Genomic DNA, 20,925 nt, shown 5'->3' on the forward strand with positions numbered 1-20,925 from the left:
GCTCAGCTATGGGCTCAACCCCCAGGGCAAGTCATTTACTTTCTCTTCCAAAGGAAATGGCAACTGTAGCTACCACACACCACACACTTAGGCTTCCCAGCCACACTGGGGAGAAGGAAGGGGAACAAATTGTCCCTGTGTTTTCTCATGCCACAGTTAGGCAGTACAGACAAACCGATACACTAGGAGAGCATTCAGGAATCTGCCCATCTAGGAGGCAGGTGTTTTCTCTGGGCTGGGCAGGCTTAGTTGTCTCCTAGGAGTGCTTTGTGAACCTGCTTTGGTGTCTGTGTGTAAGCTTGGGGGAGCCGCCAAGAGCCTGGCATTTAAGAAGATCTGCTAACATGGGAAAAGCAAGCATACCCACAAGTTACTCCTGCAGAGTCAGCCATTTTGTCAGGGACAACTGTAGAGTAAGAAATGATGACAAACACTTTGGAAGGTTCCAGAGTGCTGAGTGAGCCATTGTGGAACCCTTCCCTGTGTTTCAGACATGAAGAGCTTGACCGTCAAGCCAGGGAGAAAGACACAGTGCTAGCAGCAGTGAAGGGTGCTCATGCAGAGCAGCTGCAGGCGCTGGATGCCAGGGTCCTGGAGCTTCAGTTCCGATGTGAAACGCTGGAGGGACAACTGCGAAGGGCTGAGTGGAGGCAAGCTGAGGACACCAAGGAGAAGAATTCCCTTACTGACAAGTGAGCTGCTGCCTCCGGCCTGCCCAGCCCAACAGCCTTGTGTGCCTGTGCCCAAAGCAGCTAAGGGCCATTTTAGAAGGGAATTTTGCATGCAGTGGATAGGAGGGACTTTAGGGGCTTTCTGCCCACCCCACCCCCACGATCATTTCTAGTAATGTTTTCTTTTTATTTTCTCTCACCCCACCCCCAAGAGCTGAGGACCTAACCCAGGGCCTTGCACTTGCTAGGCAGGTAGTCTACCACTGAGCTAAATCCTCAACCCCATTGTTTTCTTTTTAATCATATAGTTTTTATATTTACTATTGCTTGTGATAAAGTATATATAACCAAGTTGACCTATTATCTTCAGTTTTTGTTTTTCTGAGACAAGGTCTCATTTATGCAAACCTGGCTGGAACTTGCTCTATGACCTTGAATTTATAATCTGTGCCTCTTCCTTCCACGTGTTGGGACTGCAGGCATATGTCACTATAGCTGTCCCCCACAACTTATCTTCCTGCTTCCAGCCTCCCAAGTGCTGCTGGGGTTACAGGTGTGCAGCACCATACCTGTCCAAGCTAGCCACTTAATCTTTTCAGTGTAAAGTTCATTGGCATCAGGATATGACAGAAGCAGTTCCAACTGCCGTCCGTCAGCAGTGCTGTTCCCACTCAGCTCTAGCTGCCACTCCTTCCCCTAGTCTCCCAGCAGCCTCCAGTCTGCGTTGTTCGTGAATCTGCTAACTCTAGGAACAGACACTAATTGGAATCTTATGGCACTTGCCCTTATGTCTGGCCTGTCACAGAGGCTCAAGTTCTCAAGGGTCATCCACATTTATAGGGTGGCATTCTCTTTTAAATTGTGACAAAATTTAACAAAATATACATCAAGTATCAAAATATACATCTCCAGAAGCTGTGGGACCCTATTGACCAGCCAGCCTCTCATAATCAGTGAGCCGTAGGTCCCAGTGAGAGACCTTCTCTCAAGCAGATGGACGGCTGCGGGGGACCATCACCCAGGGCTGACCTCCGACCTGTGCACATGCACCCACACATGAGTATCTGCGTGTCCTCATTCACACTCCTGTACATGCATACACGTGAAAATGCTATATGCAGGTTAACTATTTTAGTCATCTGAGCTATGGCGGGCAGGGGTTTATTAAGTCAAACTTTATGTCTTATATCCCCGTGTGGACAGGCCATGGTCTTTTATCTGCTCTGTACATGTGGGTGTTTCCACCTTGGCTCTTAGGAATGCTGTTGTAAGTGCAGATGTGCAGACTTTCTTTATAGACTATGCTTTTAATTCTCTTGTGGCTCTGAGCAGAGTTGGAAGTTCAGGACTGTGCAGCTTTGGTTGTAACTTTTTTTGAGACAAGGCCTCCCTATGAAGCCTGAGCGAAGCCTGTGCTAGCCTAGAAGCCTCTATTCTCCCACCTCAGCCTACCCAGCGCTGGAATTATAGGTGTGCTCCAGTACACTGGCTCCTTCCCAATATTTAGTTCAAGCCAGAGTGTTTGGGCAACCTGCTTCGCTTGTGCCTCACGTCAGGAACTGTGGGTGCTGGGTGTGTAGCACTAAGCCCCATCCTGGTCAGGAAATATACAGGGACACAGTGTTCAACAGGAATATTAAAGTCATGAATTTGCTGGTATTCCCAGGCTTAGCACCTGGATATTGCTTTGGGATGGGGGTATTTATATCTTAAAAAAACAAAACAAAACAAAAAAACCAAAAAGAAAAATTGCTGCCAAATTACACTTCTGCTATGGGGAGAAGTAGTTCTTAGATCTGTGAAGTATCAGGAAATTAAAGCTTATTCTATATGGGTTAGAGAGAGAACCCAGTGCTTAAGAGTAATGTCTACTTCTCTAGGAATCAGAGTCCAGACCTCAGAACCCACATGCAGACAAAATACCCATTCACATAAAGTAAAAGTAAAACTTTAACAATTATGCTTTAAGAAGCTTGTCCACATTACATTAAGTCTAGTGTGCTCTTGTTTATTCTCTAAGAAACACCAGCAGCTCAGTGAGCCAGTAATGCCCAGCTGTGCTCTGGCTGCCTTGAGGGGAGGGCTGGGTCACTGCTGCTCCCACTCTCCATCAGTATAGTTGCAGTGATGGGTCCTCACAGAGCCTGGCTGCTTCCTGCCTCCTTTAGAAGCCTTAAACTAAATGACTTTGTGTTTTGAGGGGGGTCTCACTCTATATAGCCCTGGCTAGTTTGGAACTCATAATCTTCCTGCCTTAGCCTCCCAAGGGCTGGAATTACAATGTATCACACCCCGTTTTAACTAATTTTTAGTTTTATCTCTAAGTATTTTTTGCTTCTGAAGGGTTATTACTATATAGACAGGGCATTTCTCTGACAATAGAAAACAGGACAGGGTGACACATATCTGTAATCTCAGAACTCTGAAAGTGAGGACAGCCTACGCTACAAACTAAAATCCCATCTCAAGAAAACAGGTTCAGAAATCCCAAACTTGAATCTCTCTTCTTCTTCTAGGGAGTTTGGTGACCATTCCACCTCTGTCCTGAGCATGTACTGGCATTCTGTGATAACCTCAGTGCCTAGTGGCTTGCCCTCTCGGTGGGTTTGCTCTGGAACCACAGACACACATGTAGGATTAAGATAAACCCACAGGTTTGGGGGTTGGGGATTTAGCTCAGTGGTAGAGCACTTGCCTAGCAAGCGCAAGACCCTGGGTTCGGTCCCCAGCTCCGAAAAAAATAAAAAAAAAACAAAAACAAAACAAAACAAAACAAAAAAAACCCCACAGGTTTGGTAGTGGCATTCCTGCTCCACTTGGAGCTGTCAATGTCTACTGGTCTTCATAGTCAGACTGTGCTGGCAGCTAAGCCAGGCCAGGTGTTTGAGAAGGGAGGTAGAAGGTGAAGGAGAGGCCACAGTGGACATAGGTCACTGGACCAAGTGTTTCTCTGCTGACCCTGGGGATATCAGCCGGCCTGGGAAACAGCCAGGTGAGAAGTGTTGCTGAAGGCATTTCTAGGACCATTTCTTCAGTACCAGATACCAGTGCGGAAGGCAGAGTTGGGCAGGCTTGCCCAAAGTGGCTAAAGATCAATGCCTTCCATGTACCTGTTTTCAGCATTCCCAAAATGTCTGGTGAAGTTGGCACAGTGGCCTTCTTCATACTGTACAAGGCAAGGTCTGCTCCCAGGAATGTGATCATTGGTGCAAAAGCAAAGTTGTTCCTATGAGCAGGGATGGCCTTGCTTAGATCAGTACAATGTGTCCCCTGAAAGTGTCACTTGATGTTTGTTTTTTGGGAAAGCTTGTCAGGTTTGGGCTGCTCCTCTAGCAGCACTTGACTGCCAAGCTAACGCGTGGCCTCTAGAGCCTTCCTGTACTTCTAACTGAAGTGTGCTAGGTGCTGGGCTGGGCACAGTGGAAGATGAGACGCTGACTCACCACAGCGCTTCCTCAGTCCCACAGGCTGTGTGTACAGAGCACCTTTCCACCTTGCGAAATTTGGCCCTTGATAGTCAATTAGTTAACATTTACATGGCTGGCTGCTAGATATTTCTTCCTGAGTAGAACAATCCATGGTCTTAAATTAGGCAACGTGGCAATCCCTTCTAATGTGGCTTTTTGATGAGAGCTTGGCAACTATATGTGCATTCCTCTGGGTCTGTATAGCACGAGAGAGAACAAGTGAACCACGCTGCACTCACACACTTCTTCCTGTGTAGATTTCGTGAAGATGCAGCAGCTCTGAAAGCTGCCTGGGATGCCCAGATCGCTCAGATGTCCAAGGAAGCTGTTTCCAAAGACCTTCAGATTCAGGCACTACAGGAAGAGGAAATGAAGCTCAAAGCACAGGTGGCCAAGTCCCAACAGGACATAGACAGGTACTGTCCCCAAGGCAGCAGCCACCTATGCTGTTTCCTGCAGACAAGAACCATTACAGGTCCTCGGGAGTGAAACCGCATCACAAACTCTGCCCTGCATTCCCTGGGAGAGGAATGGTAATGGGATGGAAGCAGATGTGGTGGTGAAGACATCAGCAAAATGGGGTTGGGGATTTAGCTCAGTGGTAGAGCGCTTGCCTAGGAAGCGCAAGGCCCTGGGTTCGGTCCCCAGCTCCGAGAAAAAAAAAAGAACCAAAAAAAAAGACATCAGCAAAGTGCAGGCCCAGAGGGCAGGCCCAGGGGGCAGGCCCAGAGGGCAGGCCCAGGGGGCAGGCCCAGACCTTAGGGATGAGGAATCTCAGTCTTTAAGGAAAGCAGCCAAGGGCTGGTGTGTGGTGAGCACTGACTGCCTTCCTCTGCCATCAACTTGCAGAAGCAGACAGATTACCATGATTTCAAGGCCAGCCTGATCCATATAACACTGCAGGACAACCAGGTATATATATAGAGAGATGCTATCTCAAAAAAAAAAAAAGAGAGAGAGAGAGAAAAAGAAACAAAACAAAGCCATGCTTGTTTTTCCTGTTCATTGTATGAATTTATGCTTGAGTGAAGGTAAGGGCCTGTTTCCATAGTGTCATCAAGTCACTCATATAATAAAACATTGTCCACATGATGAACCTGGATGGACATTGACATCTATACCCCACCACTCTATCTAACTCAGACCCCTTCAGGTCTGTGGCCATCCCTGACCCCCCACTCCCATCTAATGGCTGCCCTGGGGGAGGGTCTTCCTGGACTGGACTTCTGAGTGGCAGCCATAATGTGGCTTTTGGTCCTGGCTTCTTTGGATTTATCACTGTGAGGTTAGAATGCACAGATTCTTCTTGATGTTCAGGGGCCCTGTGATGCTTGAGTCGTCTACAGCCTCCCCCCCCCCATCTCTCTCTTTGTAGATTTTCCTCTTGATATTTTTTTCCGTCCATTTTGGTACTTTGTATTTCTCTGTCCACTACGACTGTTGCTGGGCCTGTCCCTGGTTTCTGTAGTCTTTTTGTCTTTTTGTCTTTTTGTCTTTTTTTTTTTTCTGGAGCTGGGGACCGAACCCAGGGCCTTGTGCTTGCTAGGCAAGTGCTGTACCACTGAGCTAAATCCCCAACCCCTGTTCCTGTAGTCTTAATGCCTGGGAGTAGATAGCAAAGGCCTCTTACTGATGACACTGGCCATTGATGGCTTCCCTTCACCCTAGCCCAGCCTCATTGGAGGCTTATCAGTTTTGCTGATCTTTGTGAAGAACCAGCATTGGATTTGTTGTTCTGATTGATCCTGATATCAGAGCCAAGATGATTGATTAACTCTGAGACATTCTTCCTTCTATCAGATGTAATTGGTGTTAGAAGTTTCCTTTCTGGCTTATCTTAGCTACACCCAACAAGTTCTGATGTGATTCCGCTAAAGTACGGTCTCCTTGTATATTCTTTGGTCAGTAGATGACTTAAGACCGTATTGCCTAACCTCTGGTGATTTAGTTTCAGGCACCATCTGTCAGTGATTCTGACCTAATTCTGCTGTGCACACAGAATGCACCTTGCATGACTGGTCTCCTCTGCAGTCTGTTTTGTGACCTTGGAATGCGCTCTGCCCCAATACCTAGCAAAGTAGACTTAAAGATAAAACATGCCCTTGCTGTGGTCTGGGTTCTGAAAATGTCACTGCCCCACACTAGTGGATGACACTCTTCTCGTCTCCCATGTCCTTGCCATCTGCTTGTTGGTTCTGTCAATCACAGAAAAGTTTGGAGACCTCCAACTGTGCTTGGACATGGCCATCTCCCTCCAGCACTGCTTTCTCCAGCATTTGTTGAATCTTGATATCAGCCCTTTATGTTTACCTGTCCATGGGTGCTGCTGTTTCTCCAGGTCTCTCCTAGGACAGCTTCTCCTCGTATCAGGCACACATCCTTCCTCAGCATGAGGCACATGTGAGATGGGAAGGACGAACAGAGCATCATGTCAGCCCCTCATGTATCACCCCACCTTTGCTCTTCATGTTGAAGCGACCTCAGGAAAGAAAGTTGACATGGGACATTGTCATGTGTCTATAGGTACAAGCAGCAACTGTCCCTGGCAGTGGAAAGGGAGCAGAGCCTGGAGCGTGAGCAGGTACAGCTAGGCCTCGACTGGCAGCGTCGCTGCGATGACATTGAACGTGACCAGATCCAGAGATCAGAGACTTTGATCCAAGGGCTGACCAAGGCCAGAGATCAGGTGTGTTGGGTACTCTGGGAGTGGAGTATAAGCAGATCTGTACAATGGGATAGGTTTGGTTCTTGAAATATTTTTTTTTTAACTCAGAAAACTCAAAACCTCAGATACCAGTTAATTTATAGCCAGAAGTCACAATCATGCTGATATTGTAATGCAGTCCTGAAATCCCAGCTACTCGGGAAAAGGAGGCAGAAGATTGCAAGGCCAAGGCCAGTCTGAACAAAAATAAGTCTCTGCCTAATCCCCAAACACGTCAGGGGCTGTTTCTGGTTCTGGGAGTGCTGAGATGGTCCCTCCACCGGGGTGGCCCCACCAGCCAGAGCAAACTAAGCACTGGAACTGAACAGGAAGCCTCCCCACCATTAGAGGGTGGCCCCAGCATTCTGGGTGTAGATTGGCTCTTGTGACTGTTCACTAGCTTTTTAAGCAGAAGGGAGTCTGGTCCCTGAAGACCAGCACTGCCCACAGATGAACATTTTTACAGGTTGCTGCTAAGCTCCAGGAGACAGAGAGGGCACTGCATAAGCAGGAGACACTGCTGAAGGCTGTGTCGCTGGAGCGAGACCAGGCTATGGAAACTCTGCGGACACATGGGCTCCTCCCTGGACAGGAGGCACAGGTGAGCCCTCTGCTGGCTTGAAGAGCCTTCCACTCCACACTTCAGTGTCTATTACATTGGCTCAGGCTTTCTTAGTGCAGCCCCTTTCGGTGACAGTTGCTCCAGTGAGGGCAAGTCCAGACTTTACAGTTCTAAAGTGGACATGGCAGGATGAAGTCTTCTCCATTCTTCAGCATTTAAAGCTCTAAAACCCAACATCCAAAGAGCACACATGGTGTGCCCAGCACTGAAGAACGTCTCAGGCACTGCTCTACACTAGGTGGCTATATCAAATCACTATTGAGCCTTTCAAGACGGTCATTCATTCAGTGCTTACTTAGGCTGTGTCACTAGCTCCCTAGACCATAAAATTTGCCAACTCAGTCTATTAAGTGTTACTTATTATTATTGTTGGGGGGAGGACATGTGCACCACAGAAAGCATGAGAAGGTCAGAGGACAGCCCTGTAGAGTTGGTTCTCTCCTTCTACCTCTACGTGGGCTTCAGGGAAGTCACTTGGATTGCAAGTCTTGCTCATCAAGTGTCTTCAGCTATCAGGACAGTGACATCCCACAGCCTCAGAGCTGGGTACAACTGCCATGGAGACCAGCATGCCTGAGCTGCCACAGTTGTTAGCAGAACTGATTCCTAGGCAGAAGGGCTCAAGGTGGGAGCTAGAGGGTCTAGAGACAGCCTTAGAGGCCATGTTCTGATTTCTCTCCTTATTGATTTATTCCTCTGCCTGTGGCTTCTGTCACCTTGCATGGAGGAGTCTTTCTACTGCATGTTGTGAATCCTGCCATGGTTGAGAATATTTCAAGGATCAGGCCTACTGGTGCCTCCCTTTAATCCCAGCAGATAGATCTCTGTGAGTTTGGGACCAGTCTGGTCATAATGAGTCCCAGACCAGCAGAACTACACATTGAAACCCTGTCTCAAGCCAAAATTAAACCCACACCAACAATAAGAATATTTGAAGGGATAGGGAGATGGCTCAATGCATAAAGTCCTTCCTGTACAATCATAAGGGCCTCGGATACACAGAAGTCATCTGATGTTGCATCTTGACTCCATACAGTGAAAAATAGATATTCACATGGTACACACCAGCATATAATAAACACACACACGCGTGCACATGCACACACACACACACACACACACACACACATGCATGCACGCACGCGCGCGCGCGCACACACACACACAATATTTAAGATTTAGGCAGGTGTAGTGGCACACACTTGTAATTTCAGTACTCAGGCAACTGAGGGAAGAAAATTGTGAATTCAAGGCCAGCCTGGACTACATAAGGTTCTTTATCAAAAACGAAATGAAAACTGTTAAATAGGCTGTAGAGACCGAGTACTTTCCTTGCATGACCAAAGCCCTAGGCTTGAGCCCCAACATCACAAATACATGAAAGTGATTTGTCACTGCACACAGTCCTCCTCACTGACCTGTGAGGCACACAGAGACAGAAAGCAATCTGTTCCCTGTGTTGAACATGAGCACATGAAGTCAGGGTACATCTATCAAGACCCCATCTTCACTTCATGGGAACTGTCCAGCCACAGGAGACTGGCTGGTTGTGTGTGCTCTTGGCTGGGAGCTACAGCCGCATGGAAGGCAGGCATGTGAGTAGTGGTGGCAGCCTCTTGGCCACTGGAGCGTAAAGGAGCAGGAAGGCTTGTAGCTGTCCTGCAGCTCACTGTATGGAGCACTGACTGAACTTTTCTTTCCCTCGAGACAAGGTTTCTCTGTGTAACCCTGGCTATCCTGGAACTGACTCTATAGATCAGGCTGGCCTTGCCTACCTCTGCCTCCCAAATACTGGGATTAAAAGAATTCACCACAACTGTGTAAACTCTTGAGGATTTGAACTCAGAGCTTTGCTTGCGTCTGCCTCCCGAGTGCTGGACTGCACATGCCACCATAGCTGCCTTACGTTTGTTTTTGCAATACAAGACGGTGCTTCCTCTTTTATTGATCTCATCAGTTTGTGGTGTCTATTTTGGAAAATTGATATACAATCAAATGTCCAGAGTAACATTTCAGGATGTAGTCACAGTGCCCTTTTCTTATTACATTATTTATTTTGTGTTTCTGTGTGTGTGCATTTGTGCATATACCAGTGGGTGGAGCCAAAGGACAACTTTAGGGAATTGGTTCTCCCCTTCTACAGCGCATGTTCCAGACTTCCAAGTCAAGTCGTCTTACCCACTGAGCCATCTCACTGGCCTGGGACCCCCTTCATCTTCCAATCCTGAGTAAGAAGTGAGAATTCTGTCCAAAGACACATAACTTCACCCATGGTGTCTGAGTAACATAAGACAGAGAAGGTGGTTTTCCCTCCACAAAGAGGAACCTAGCAGCTCCATGGTGACGACAGCCAGACACTGATTACAGGATGCCTGTGGTCTAAGTTGCGTTCCCCACAAGATTCGGAATTAGTCCTGACCCCAAAGCTTCAGAATGACTCACTAAGATTGTATTGCTGAGGGTGTAGTGAGTTAAGATGAGCCATGCTGGGGCAGAGTGGCCTGACCCCTGATCCCTGACCCTGCTTCTGCTGTCCTTAGAGGGAAGGACACATAAAAGCACAGGATGGCCATGTGGTGGCAGGGGCAGAGACTGGAGTGACAAATTTACAAGCCCAGAACACCAGATTCTGACAAGACCTGGAACAGATCTGCTGTAAGCCTTTAGATGAGGCACAGCTTTCCTCTCCTCATAGCACAGTCAGGCTTTGGGTCTGGATAACAGAAGAGAATAGATTTCCGTTTGAACCCAGCTATGACCACATGCATGTTCCTAAAGCTGTAAGGAACTCCTGCAGACTCTACTAAGCCTTAGCCTGGGCCGACTCTCAGCAGGATCTCCATTGGCTCTCCTAATCCGTGTCCATTGGAAGATAAGGCTTCACTAGTGCGACCCCTTCTCAGGATCGTCTTTAATGGTGTGTCCTAGTCAGGGTTCCTATGGCTGTGATGAAACACCATGACCAAAAGCAAGTTAGGGAGGAAGGGTTTATCTGTCTTACACTTCCATGTCACTGTTCATCACTGAAGGAAACTCAGGACAGGAACTCAGACAGGGCAGGAACCTGGAGGCAGGAGCTGATGCAGAGGCCATGGAGGGTGCTGCTTACTGGCTTGTTCATCCTACTTTCTTATATATCCCAGGACCACCCACAGTGGGCTGTGCCCTTCCCCATCAATCACTAATGAAGAGAATGCCCTACAGTTTTGTCTACAACCTGACCTTATGGAGGTATTTTCTTAATTGAAGTTTACATCTCTCAAATGACTTTGGCTCGTAATAAGTTGACATAAAACTATCCAGCATATGGTCCCTTTTTTTTCAGTCATCAAGCACCTGTCCTTTTATGAAAGGTCACTCACCATTTCTCTGGAGTAACAATACTGAAGTTATTGTATGCCCTTCCTGAGGGATACCTGCCTCAGACTTGTCTTCCTCCTACCAAGCTGTCATTCCTTTAAAGGCCAAGTTCCCAGATCACAAAGAGTAGGCACAAGGGGGCGATAGTGTCCACACTGGAAGTGACTCCCCAGGATGGTTCTGGCGCTGGCAGTTGGCAGCTGGTACTGTGGGCATGTAGGATCTGAGCAGCAGATTGCCAGCAAAACACATTTCTCCTCAACTCTCACATTCTGCAGTTCCCAACTTGGACCATGGCAGAGAAGTTGGTTGAAGATACTCCTAGGGTCTATGATGAGAGCTGCCCCAGGGGTAGAGCACTGAGGACACCTGAGCAGCTGTGCTCATATTTCTGCCACAAGAATCAGAGGATGATGAGGGGGTGGATGGCTTTTGGTACACACAGACCTTTTACCCCATAGGCTTTCTTGAGATCACATATAAAGTGCCTCCCAATCTGATCCCAGGAAAAACTGTAGACATCTGTGATGATAGAAGAAAGGTACTTATTTTCACCAATGGTCTCTTACTGGAAGCTTTCTTGTACTTTTCCCCTAGGCTGGCAATCAAAAGAATACATTTGTCTCTGAGTACCAGCTAAGCAGGTCAGCAGGGCCTATCGGTTGGCCGGCTTTTGTTAAGTAAACAATAAACTTGAGAAGTGCTCTAGAGCAGGCACAGCCCATGCCCACCCATCTCCTCGAGTGCACCCTTGATCTTGGACACAGTGTCTGGCTGTGACCCAGCAACCAGAGCAGCCCGTACAGTTCCCAGAATCTGCCTGCAGACGCAAGCCTAGGTATGCTTTGGAAGAGAGTGATGGCCGGGCCCCAGGAGGGAGAAGCCCTCACCAGCTCCTCACTGGCAGCATTACAGAAAACTTTGAACTGAATGGAGAGCTGAACTACTGGTGAGCTGCAGAGGTCAGCGGAGGAAATGCTGCCTGAGTGTTATTGAGTGAGACCCTCCTGCAGGCCCCACTAAGAGCCCCTGGACACTATCTCTGGATTGGCCAGGAGCCTGTGCTGCACCAAAGACTGACAACAGACTTGCCACAGGCTTCCTTGGTTGACTGGGATTAGCCATGTGCAACCTCCATTTTCCAGGCTCCCATCTGGCACCTGTGATATAGGAACGTCACTTGTAGTCTAAGGCACATAAGAGGTGGCCCTTGTGCTTCAGAGTTGTTACCTGGGGACCCCAACAGGGAGACGATGTAGCCAGCCTGAGATCAGAAGGGGCTCTTAGCCAGCTTGGCGTCACAGATGTGAGGTAGCACAGGGAAGACCGAGCTCCACTGTTGCCTCTGCTTCATAGAGGTCCTCTCCAGGTTTCCTGGCCTGGCTGCTGTGCCACAGTCATAATAAAAGGGAGGCCGGAGGTTGTAGAAGACGGAGGTGGCCCCTCCTGTCCACGGGGAAGAGCTGGAGTGGTCAGGTCGATCTAGAAGGTTAGCAACCACCGCTGCACACTCAGTCAGCCTGGCTAAAGACGAGCACGAGCACGTTGGGGCTCAGGGTGACAGAAATGATAACTCTGTTCAGCAGTAAAACTCAACTTACAGCAACCTAAAAGCTGTAACTGGGGGCTGGAGAGATGGCTCAGTGGTTAAGAGCACTGACTGCTCTTCCAGAGGTCCTGAGTTCAATTCCCAGCAACCACATGGTGGCTCACAACCATCTGTACTGGGATCCGATGCCCTCTTCTGGTGTGCAAGTGTACATGCAGGCAGAACTCTATACATAGTAAATAAATATTTTTTTTTAAAAGCTGTGGGTTGGGGATTTAGCTCAGTGGTAGAGCGCTTGCTAGGCAAGCGCAAGGCCCTGGGTTTGGTCCCCAGCTCCGAAAAAAACAAACAAACAAACAAAAAAAAGACAACAACAAAAAAAAGCTGTAATTGGGCTAGTGAGATGGCTCAGTGGGTAAGGGTGCTTGCTGCTAAACCAGAAGACCTAAGTTTGATCCCCAGGACCCATTGTGGAAGGAAAGGACCAACTCTCCAAAGTTGTCTTCTGACTTCCATATGCAGGCCATAGCACGTATATATACACAGGAACAGACATGGGGAGAATGTAATTTTAAAAGTGTGGGATTGGGTGGCTGTAGCGAGAGGATCTTTGAGATCATGCAGGCCTACAACAGACCTAGCTTTGCTCCAAGGCTGCACTTGTCACTAGAGGGAGGGAGGTGCTGCCTGACAGTACTTCTGCCTGACATCCACTTGCCCGGGAAGTAGACAGACAGTGGATGGAAGGGGCTGAACATGTCGGTGGGGGAGGAGGGCATAAATGGAGGAGGCAGGGCAGTGTCTGAGGGGCTGAGCCTCTGCAAGCATTTTACTAGGATGGTTGTCTTTTCCTTTAATTCTACCATAAATATGTCTGCCTCATAGAGGTCCCTCAGAAACATAACATGAATGCATGTCACATGACTTGCTTTAGTGTGACAAATCATTTTCTCATCAGGTTCCAGATTGTTCGACTGTTCCCAAGCCAGGTTAAACGCTGTGGTGGGCGGGGACGAGGGAGGATGGAGGCTGCTCAGCAGTTACGGGCACTTCTTGCTCCTGCTGATCTTGCAGAGGACCTGGGTTCAGTTCCTAGCACCACAGGGCTGCTCACAACCCTCTGTCACTCCAGTTCCTGAGTCAGCGCCATCTTCTGGCCTCTGTGAGTGGTGCAGTAGGTGGTGCATATGCGTATCTTCAGTCAAACACTCATACACACCATCTCTTTTCTTAATGCGTTGTTGGACACATTTGTGTCTCTGCTCAGAAGATTGGCTAGGATCTCCCGTGCTGAGTCTTGCCTGGCGTCTGACCAGAGGTCTGGTAGCAGAGCTTGGGTTTGCACTTGAGATGCCTCGGGCATGTGGAGTTGCTTTTTCTTCCCCTTTTGTTCTGAGTGTCAGTTTACCCTATACCTCACGCTGTCCCCAGGCCTGGGAGTGACCTGTTGGATGCTTTCTGTTACAATTGTAGTTACTGCCCCTCTCTCTGTCTTCACTGTGTTCTACCCAGTGAATTGTTTTACTGTTCTAAAACGGCATAGAAGTCATAAAGCCAGGGCTGGGGAGGTGGCCCAGCGGTTAAGAGCACCGGCTATTCTTCCAGAGGACCCAGGTTCAATTCCCAGCACCCACATGGCAGCTCACAGCTGAGTGTAACTCCAGTTCCAGGAAATCCAACAACCTCACATTACATCTAGGCAAAACACCAATGCACAAAAAATAAAAATAAATAAATCTTGGCCTGGCAGTAGTAGCACTTGGGAGACAGAAGCAGGTGAATCTCAAGGCCAACCTGGTCTATAGACCTAGTCCCATGACAGCCAGGAATACACAGAGGAAGCCCTGTCTCAAAAAAAACTATAAATAAGCAACAACAAACCAATCAATCTTCTTTAAAAATTAAGAAATTTCATGAAGCCTTTAGCGCAGTAAACACGGGTTTTGACTGAACTGTCACTCCTCCAGAGTTCCCCAACACACTTCTTCCTTCCTAGCCCTGTGACCCCTGTGTGTGTCTGTGAATCCAGCTATGGAGAGACACTGTCATGCAGTGCTCACAAGTCAACAGGCCCCGTGAGGTGCACTTCCTTTGGGTCAGGAGGCCATCCTGTTGTACAGAATTTTCCCGGGGAGACAAACGAGCTTCACACCCTCCATGTAATGCTTGGTGACAAACCGAAGTGTGACTCTTCCAAGCCCACCTTGAGAAGTCCAAGAGCTCGTTGGGTTTTCTCACAGATCATGTGTGAGTGGCTGCCTATAGGCCTGTGGCAAACTCTAGAGCAGTCTTACTATCAATTTAGCCCCAGTGTGGACAGTGACTTTCCCATGGCTGTAGAGCTAGAACCCCTGCCTTCAGTTAACCTCCCTCAGTCTGTATTGTCTTACTGTCTTCCCTGACACATCTCTAAACCATGAAGGTGTGTGTAGTTAGGACAAGACTGCATACTGCTGGGTACGAGGTGCAGTGAGGAGAGGCCAGAATATGTGTCAGGGTAAGACAGTAAGGGTCCAGGGACCACCTTAATTCCCATCTGTGAGGAAGTGTCATCAGTCAACAAGCCTGATCCTGGGGATCGCTTGCAAATAGTCAGCTTCTCTGATAAAGATGGTGGCTGTTACACTCAGAGGGTAGTGGTCTACAGCACACTGTGCAGTTCTGGAGGACAGGGTATGGCTCCAAGCTGAGCTGGAACAAAGGACCTCTTTTGTATTCCTAATTCTCCCTTGCTGTGTGTGGTTGGCAGGTACCTCCTCAGCCCCATGAAGGAGAAATAAGGACGGATTCTCCATCTAGTGAGATCCAGAGGCTGCAGGAACAGAATGCAGGTCTGCGGAACGCTGTTTCACAGATGAGGAAAGAGATGGAAATGTTGAGTGGCCATCTTCCCTCTGCCCAGTCAGAAGAGCGTTCAAATGCAAACCCTGAGCCCAAGGCTGGAGAAGATTCAGCCCCTCCAGGTGAGCAGGGAGAGATGGAGGCAAAGAAGAGTAAATGGTGGGGACATGGGTACCGGACCGGACAGGGAGAGTGCCCCTAGGCAGGCTTCTCACTCCAGTCCATATATTTCCACAGAGTACAGCAGTACATTTACCAATGTTCCTTTAGCGACATAGGGCAAAGTGCTGGGTGCATAGTTGATGCCCCTGGCAGGCAGTCATTGCCAGCAGGGTTGCTAGGCAGGACCTCCTCAGGAGAAGCATCCTATGGTAGATCTGAGTTGGCAGCCCTACCTATGTCTTGTTCTTAGCAGGCACCATGACTGCCCCTGATGTGGGAGCTGTTCCCTCCATTCAGAAAGCCTGTGGGAGTGGAAGCGGGCAAATTCTTACTCCTGATCCCAAAGCCTTCCTACAGGACGTAGAGGCTAAGCTGAGAGGTGAAGGTCGGTCCAGAGAGTTGGGGGAAAGAGACCAGGGCAGAGGAGGGCCTGTGAGCCCTGCAGCTGTGGCAGTGAGCGTGTGTGGTGTTGCTCCCTGGTGTTCTGGCAGATTATGTTCTGGCCCTTGAAGCAGAAATGCAAACCCTAAAGCATGGACTCAAGGCACTGGAAGAGCAGCTGCCAGGCACGGGAGAGCCAGGGAAGACGTCCACGGCCACCGCCGATCCACACCACGGCGCCCACAACTCTGCAGAAGCAGCTGGTGAGAGCCCCTGGCTGCCTGAACCTTATTCTCTGTCCCAGTAGCACTGACTATGTGAGAATCAAGATGGTGGTTGGTGGTGGCACAGGCCTTTAATCCCAACACTGCAGAGGCAGAGGCAGGCGAAGCCAGCCTGGTCTACAGAGTGAGTTCCAGGACAGCAAGGGCTACACAGAGAAACCCTGTCTCAAAAACAAAACAAAACAAACAAAAAAACAATGTTTAAGAATAAAGAAAATTGATATATATTCCCTAAGGCAAGTCTTCCAAATGCACGCATAACTACACAGTCTTGACTGCCATCAGACACCCTATCTCCAGAACAGGAGCTCACTGGAGTCCCCAGTGTTAGGTGGGAGTTCTGTTTTCTCATGTAAGTGGAATTATGTGGCACATGAGCATTTGTCTGGTGTCCTTTGGCCTAAATTGTGTTTTAGTGGACAATACCAGACTTTACAGTGCCCATCAGCAGTGTGCAGGGCCGCTCCACCACGTATATAATCTGCCTTCCTGGTTAGCTGTCCTAGAGTCTACATAGCATGTCCTGTTAGAGTGTGAATTTGCAGTCTGTGTGAACATGAAGTCTTTTCTTGAGCTTTTGGAATCCTCACCTGCCCTGGCTGTCATAGTGAGTATATTAGTTACGTTTCTGTGGCTGTGACAAAACACCATGAATTAGGGCTGGAGAGATGGCTCAGTGGTTAAGAGCACTGACTGCTCTTCCAGAGGTCCTGAGTTCAAATCCCAGCAACCACATGGTGGCTCACAACCATCTGTAATGGGATCCGATGCTCTCTTCTGGTGTGTCTGAAGACAGCTACAGTGTACTCATATACAAAATGAAATAAATAAATCTTTAAAAAACAAAACAAAACACTGGGCTAGAGAGATGGCTCAGTGGTTAAGAGCACTGACTGCTCTTCCAGGGGTTCTGAGTTCAAATCCCAGCAACCACATGGTGGCTTGCAACCATCTATAAATAAAATAAATAAATCTTAAAAAACAAAAACAAACACCATGAATTAGACAGGTTATAGAAGAAAACACTTACTTTGGCTTACAGTTGCAGAGGGTTAGAGCCTAGAAAGACAAGGCTGAGGCAACAGACAAATGTGGCTACTGGGAAAGAGCAATGAGAACTCACATCTTGAACCAAAAGCACAAAGCAGATAGAGGTATGGAGTCTTTAGCCTCCAGTGACACACCTCCTCCATCAAGGCCACACCTCCTAAACCTCCCTAAACACTGCCACCAAGTAGAAACCAAGTGTCCAACCATCTGAGCCAAGAGGGACATTGTCATTCAAATCACAACAGTGAAATACAACCAGCCTGGTGTTAAACCTATGCTGGTAGCCACTTGTGACCTCTGAGAGACCCTGAGTTCTGAGCAGCACTCCCGACTGCCACATGTGTTGTCCCTGGGTCCCTCAGGGCTCTCCACAGATGTCTACTCACAGGCCCTTCCCAGGAGTGTGCTGTCCTTGGAGAACTGAAGCAAGCAGTGGGGCAGGAGCACAGAGGACAGACATCTTTCCTAGAACAGGCTCTCCCTGGGCTTCTTTCCATTATTTACAAAGAATGTCTGAGGTGCAGTGTACATCCGCTGTCACCTAAGGGAAGGAAGGACAGGAGCTCACATCAGTCATCCAGGACTCCATCCCTGACCAAGGAGCTGCCTCTCTTGAGCCATCCAAGAGAGCCATCTGTGTGCCAGGTTTTGATTTTGAGCAAAGCAGGGTGGAATGCACTGTGTCCTGTCACACCACCCTTTCCTGAGAAGGAAGGAGCCCAGGCACTGTGGTGCGTGCTTCCTTATGGGCTGCCGCACCTGGCTTACCATCATTTCGTGGAGAAATACTACAGATAGGCCTGTCACTTCGTTTCCTTGTATGCAATGTTCTGGTCAGAGTTTGGAACCAGGGTTACTCTGGCCTTAGAGATATGCATGCTCACACACACTTTCTTTTTCTTAAACAGTTTATAGAATTTAGTTTTCAAGTCACCAGGGCCTAGAGTTTTCCTTGTGGGAAGATTTGAAGCTTAAATATTCATTTGTAGTTAAGGGACTGTTCATATTTTCTTTCTTTTCTTTTTCTTTCTTTCTTTTTTTTCTGAGACACGGTCTCTCTGTGTAGCCTTGGCTGTCCTAGAACTCACTCTGTAGACCAAGCTGGCCTCAAACTCTACCTGCCTCTACCTCCTGAGTACTGGGATTAGAGGTGTGCACCCACACTGCCATATTTTCTTTTTATATATTTCATGTACATTATATTAAGAAATTATCCATTTCTCCGAGTTTTCAAACATAGAGGATGAAGTTTCTCATCCTATCTGTTTTGTTCATTTGTTTCTTTGAGACAATAATCCTCCTGCCTCCACTTCTGAGTAGCTGAAATTGCAGCTGTATTGCTGTACTGTCTATCCTGAGTTTTAAGTGTCTGTAGACATTTCCTCATGCATCATATTGGACACTGGCTTCTGCTCTCTTCTGTTCTTTCTTGGTGTTCTCCCTGGGAGTGTGCAGTCATTTACTTCTTTACTTTACCAAAGTCAGCCATTGAGGCTGCTGGCTCTGGAGTCTTCATTACTTTATCTCCTCAGTGGTTAGTGTTCATTTTATTCTGCCCTTCCTTCTAGATATTTGTTTTTCGTGGGTTAACCTTTTATTTCTAAGATATGTGCCTAATGCTATAAATGTTCTTTTTCCTTTTTTGTGCAGTGCTAGAAATGGACCCTAGAGCCTAGCACACAGTGCTCTAGCCAGCTCTCTGCCTCTGAGCTCTGGCCACAACCAGTGGTTGGGTTTTTGTTTTACGTGTATAGGTGTTTTACCTACACGTGTCTGTGTACCACGTGTGTGCCTGGTAACTGCAGAGGCCAGAAAAGGGTGTCAAATCCTCTGGAACTGAAGTCACAGATGATTGTGAGCTGCCACGTGAGTGCTGGGAACCAGACCTCAGTCCTCTGGAAAAACCAGCCAGGGCTCTGTATCCTGGGGCATCCTTCAGTTACGCCCCACCCACAGCCAGGTTTTCAGTGCCAGACATTCTCCTTAAGTAGATCAAGCTGGCCTTGAACTCACTCCAAAGCCCTCTGCCTCAGCCACCCGGCCTAGATGCTGTGAGTTTCCTTGAAAGGACAGCTTTACTTTACATCATCATTATTATTATTATTATTATTATTATTATTATTATTATTATTATTATTATTATTTTACATGTATTTTTTACATCCTTAGAGTTGTTTTTACCATTCCATGAACAATAACTTGGAATATCAAGTGTCACTTCTTCTTTGCCCCAGGAAGTATGTGATCATCTTTTTTCTTTCTTTCCAAATAAATGGCCCTGTATTTAAGTGGGAAAATTGTTCTGATCTGACTTAGTAAGGCGGGTTTCATCCTATAAGCGCTCTCTCCTCTCTCTCTCTCTCTCTCTCTCTCTCTCTCTCTCTCTCTCTCTCTCTCTCTCTCTCCAAGGTTGTACTAAATATCACACCTCTGGTTTTTCTAGGGACCCAACCCTTTGATTCAGGGATGGACATATTTATCTTGAGTTCAATTAGAAGCTTCAGTGGGCCTCTGTGGGGAAGGAGGGTCAGCCTCACAGGAAGACTGTTTTTGTTTCTGAGGTTTGAGGTGACAGCCACTGTTCTTTCCCACAGATGCAGCCCCGGCAGACCAAACACTCATTACATTGGCACTCAGAAAACTTGGAGACAGGGTGCATCTCTTGAACTTGCTAGTGACACAGCTCAAAAAGAAGGTGAGACTTAGCCTGGACACTTAAGGTTGTGCAAGCATTCCAGCAGAAGAACCAGTCCAGATGTGGACACAGGTGCAGGCACCGAGAGGTTGCCAGGTGTGACCTCATTGACCTTTGGGTGTCGTCCCAACTTCTGTTTTCTTCAGGACAAAGGACTGCACTGTGCAGTAGTTGGTTTATCTTATGTGTGGCCACAGATGATTCACAGGGAAGCCTAATATGATGGAGAGTGTCTGTCATCTCAGTACTCAGGAGATAGAGGCAGGAAGATCAAGGCCATCCCTGGCTATAGAGAGACCCATCCCAAAATAGCAGTAGCAACAACAACAACAACAACATTGCGCGTGTGCGCACACACACACACACACACACACACACACAATGTATGCATGTATGTCTATAAACATGTATGTGTGCATATACATACATTTGTGTATGTTTATGTACATTATGCATTTTATAAGTATATGTATGGATGCACAATGCATATATGTATTTTTACATGTACACATAGATATGAAGAAAAAGAAGAAAGCATACAAGAAGAACCAGGTAGAAGAAAGAGGAGGCCTTGACAGAGAGCAAGATGGACACACAAGACTGTATAGTGAAGTCACTACATCTGGCTTCTTTCACTCAACCCAGAAGTTTGTTTTGGTTTGTTTTGGCTTTGAGACAGATGTATGTAGTCCTGGCACTCCCTCTGTGGACCAATCTGGCCTTAAAGTTCACAAGTGCTGGAATAGTTCATTAATTTCAATGTTCACATGCGTTGCACCACACAGAGTTCTTCCTTCCTGTTTGTAGCCACACAGCAGTCTTGTGTGGCTTTGTTTATCCACCTACCTGTGGATAAACACATAGGTTGGCTCTGCCATTGGCCATTGTGAACAGGGTAAACATTCCTGTACAAGTGTCACTATAGAAATGTGTCTTCGGTTTGGGGACTGTGTACCCAGATGTAGAATTGCTGTGTTAACGTTATGGAGAGTCTGTGTTTACTCTTTGAGGAGCCACCAGACTGTTACCAGCGAGTGCAGCAGCAGTAGCAGCAGTGTTACCTCCCCACTGTCGCTGTGCTAGGGTCTGTTTCCTCCATGTTTTCACTGACACTGCCCTCTTCTGCCTTTTTGATTCTG

At 47.7% G+C, this 20,925-nt stretch overlaps 1 protein-coding gene across 1 annotated transcript in view; it reads left to right on the forward strand.

Moving 5' to 3' along the window:
• Ccdc57 (coiled-coil domain containing 57) overlaps positions 1-20,925 on the forward strand; it is a 103,581-nt gene that overhangs the window by 24,512 nt on the left and 58,144 nt on the right. The window contains 7 exon segments of the mRNA XM_032913584.1: positions 492-692; positions 4,396-4,554; positions 6,662-6,824; positions 7,309-7,443; positions 15,123-15,336; positions 15,868-16,020; positions 19,686-19,786. Of these exon segments, the coding sequence (XP_032769475.1) occupies positions 492-692; positions 4,396-4,554; positions 6,662-6,824; positions 7,309-7,443; positions 15,123-15,336; positions 15,868-16,020; positions 19,686-19,786 (1,126 nt within the window).

Source organism: Rattus rattus, chromosome 9 (assembly GCF_011064425.1).
Source record: "Rattus rattus isolate New Zealand chromosome 9, Rrattus_CSIRO_v1, whole genome shotgun sequence".
NCBI classification, from domain to species: Eukaryota; Metazoa; Chordata; class Mammalia; order Rodentia; family Muridae; genus Rattus; species Rattus rattus.